The 3,283-nt window shown below is 41.5% G+C and overlaps 1 protein-coding gene across 1 annotated transcript; it reads right to left on the bottom strand.

The window, feature by feature from the left end:
* Positions 1-554: 554 nt before the first annotated feature.
* On the bottom strand, positions 555-2,531 carry LOC127103182 (uncharacterized). Its single transcript, XM_051040458.1, has 2 exons — positions 1,340-2,531; positions 555-1,234 (listed from the first exon to the last, which is right to left on the bottom strand). Exons 1-2 carry the CDS (start codon positions 2,529-2,531, stop codon positions 555-557), a joined length of 1,872 nt encoding a protein of 623 aa, XP_050896415.1.
* Between the last annotated feature and the right edge of the window lie 752 nt (positions 2,532-3,283).

Here is a 3,283-nt window from a genome sequence, read left to right on the forward strand (position 1 = left end):
GAACTGAAGGTCCTGACTGAAGAGCAACCCCTTGAACTAGAGCATCGTTCCTTGCAGCAGCGGCAACACGAGCCTCTTCTTCCCTTCTAGCCAGAGCTTGCATAGCCTCAAAGATTTGCTCGATCTTGTTTTTGACAGAGTCCATCTCCTCTCTGAAGACAGCTTGTTCTTCTCTAACTACATCCATGATTCTTCTTGTGTTGGAGCGAGTAGCGTATGCACGTTGAGGAATCAGCTTGAACTACTGGACACGAGGAAAAATGGAATGAGTTTTTGTTTTGTGAAATGAAATGCATGATGCATATGTTAATGTACGTGGATTTAAAAATGTCTTTTATGCTTATGTTCAATTTCATTTTCAGGGAACCGTGTTAGATTCCTTGTAACTTAGCAAGCATTCAAAGAGATCACAGGGAATAAAACAAGAATGGAACCAAACTTTTTTGTACAAAAGAAACTCAAAATCCTTTATTCATTCAATTCAAAATAGAGTACAAGGATTGAGTACAAAATATTCTTTCAAACATAAAGGAAAGTACAACATAAAAAAAAAGTCAAACTGCAGGCTTCTGTTTGTTGAGATCTTCCAACTCTCCTTTGAACCTTTTTATCATGTCTTCACAAAGATAAATAAATTCAGTCACTGAACGAGGGATATTGTCATTGTCTATGTCTTCCAAAGCACATCTTAGCATCAAAGGCACATTCGTAGCCATGCCATTACAGAAGTCTATCAAACTGGCAAACTTGTCTTGATACTCATTTCTTTGTTCATGTAAAAACTGGATGGTTTCCTCGAAGGCTGCCAAACTAGCATTCACATTTGCCCTTGCGTTCATCCAATCTTCACCTTCTTGTAGCAAAGAGTCATGTCGGCCTCTCCAGTATCGTTCCCACTCATTAGCATTTTCAGCCTCCTGGCACTTTCCATTCCACATTTCAGGTGTAACCTGAGTAGCAGCCATAGCACTCTCTTTACTGCGGCGTTCTCGTTCTTCCCTTTCTTTTGATTCACGGAGTGAAACACTGAGGTTGGCTATCTCAGCCTCAAGTGTCTCTCTTATCTCCTTCTTTTGTTTTGTGGCGAGCTTCCACCATTTCTCTTTCTCACGACAATCCCTCTCAGCCTCTTTCAGTTGGCTTTTGACAGTATTCAAGCAGCTCTCAGCCTGATCTAACCCCTGTTTGACTCTTTTTCTCTTATATTCCTCCTTATCAGTCCTTTCCACATTTGCTTGAAGTTGTGTTTTCTTCCGCCCAAGCTCCCACTTATGATTATCCCTTTCTTCAGTAATCCGGAGAAGGTTCAACCGTAGCTCTTCATTCTCTTTTTCCAAACTTTGGATGACAACTTTGAGCTCTTTAGCTTCCTCCATAGTGATGTGAGTAGGTTCTGGAGGATTTGTATGCATTGGAGGCTCATAAGGGTATGGTAGTTTGTCTTGAGAAGCTCTGGCTTGGACCCAACTTGTATATGGCCCTCTAGCTATACAATTCTTCTTTCCACGCTCCCTTTTTCCTTCTCTACGAACTTTAGTCCAGGCACGACCTATCCTCTTCACCAGATCAACGTCCTTCACTCCTTCTCCCAGCAAGAAACCTTCTAACAACTTGTCTTCTGGTTTGTCATTCATAGGAAACCCAAGTTGCCGCATAGCAAGCTCAGGGTTGTAATTGATGCAACCTCGAGTTCCTATGAGTGGCACATTATGGAAGTTGCCACATTTGACGATTATGTCCACATCATCATAAACACGAGAGTACCAGGTGATGTCATTGGCAGTGAGAGACATGATTTTTTGAGACCACTTGAGGTTATCCTTGTTCTGAACAAAAGGCCCTTCGCTTGGTAAGTGAGATAAGAACCATTTATACAGTAAAGGAGCGCAACACTGGATCATCCCCCCCTTCTTCTCATTTCTCCAATGGATAGAGTGATAAACATCTGCAAGCAAGGTGGGAATGGGATTCTTGAGCAAGAAAATGCGTATAGCAGTCATGTCCACGAAGTCATCAATGTTCGGGAACAAGACAATCCCATAGAGTATCAAGGCTAACACAGCATTGAAAGCGACCCAATCTTCTTTACTTTTGAAATCTGAAGCTTTTCCCACTAAGAACTTCAAAGTGAATCCCGAAGTGCCTCCTTTTGGTCCAAGATTAGCCTTCACTTCCGCTTTATCTAGATGTATAGATGAACCTATTTGTTGATGTGTAGGAAATTCCCCTAGACCGGTGTAAGGGACTTCATCCCTGATACCAATGTTTGCTATATGTGAGAACTCTTCCAATGTTGGCGCCAACTGGAAGTCCTGGAATGTGAAACACCGCAAGGGAGGATCATAGAATTGTGCCAAAGTGAAAATGGCCCAAGCATCCACCTCGGTGTTTATGATAGTCAACAGGTCACCATACTCAACACAAAAGTTGTTCCTTCTGATTTTTTTCACATCTGAGATCAACCCCTTAATCAATCCTAGCTTTGGATTCCTGAACTTGAATGAATAAGTACTTTTTTGATTGCTACCCATGTCTTCTGAATGCCTGCAATCAAACGAGTCTTTAGGTCCCTTGAAAATATGCACATGTCAAATGTGTTATGATTATGAAATGTTTTATGTTTATGTATGTAAAGTTGGGTAGGTGATCATTGGAACATTCTGATTAATTACTTCGTGGAGAAAAGGTTCCAGGAATAGGAAAACCAAACACAGGTAGGCTCTAGGGTTTAAAAGGTTCCTAGAGTCATGGACCCAATTCAAGAATATTATCGTCAGAACAACTAATCGTAAGACAATAATATCTTAAAAAGGATCTACTCTAGGTGAGGTCTTTGTATTAACCCAACGAGTCCTAAGTCTCGTAGGTCAATACTACACAACCATCGACTCCACGGTTCTAGACACGGTTCCCAGAGTCATGGATCATACCTGACAATATTATCGTCAGAACGACTACTCGTAAGACAACAATATCCTCAAAAATGATCTATTCTGAGTGAGGTCTTCGTATTAACCCAACGAGTCCTAAGTCTCATAGATTAACACTACACAACCATCGGCCCTAAAAGCCATAGGTTCAGGGTTCTACAAAAGGCCCTCAGAATCATAGATCGAGGTTGAAAGTATCACCGCCAAAACGACTAATCGTAAGACAGTAATACTTTCAAGGGATCTCATCTGAGTGGGGTTCTCGCATCAACCTAACGAGTCCGATGTCTCGCAGGTCAATACTACACAACCACCATCCTAACTTAAGTTTTTCTCATAGCTCGGGTATAAAG

Source organism: Lathyrus oleraceus, chromosome 7 (assembly GCF_024323335.1).
Source record: "Lathyrus oleraceus cultivar Zhongwan6 chromosome 7, CAAS_Psat_ZW6_1.0, whole genome shotgun sequence".
NCBI lineage: Eukaryota > Viridiplantae > Streptophyta > Magnoliopsida > Fabales > Fabaceae > Lathyrus > Lathyrus oleraceus.

Bases quoted from the DNA above. Each gene is read 5' to 3' on its own strand.
- LOC127103182 (XM_051040458.1), bottom strand. From the start codon at position 2,531: ATGGGTAGCAATCAAAAAAGTACTTATTCATTCAAGTTCAGGAATCCA. The intron at 1,235-1,339 runs GTTTGGAAAAAG...CACAACTTCAAG, and splicing joins GCTCAAAGTTGTCATCCAAA to CAAATGTGGAAAGGACTGAT.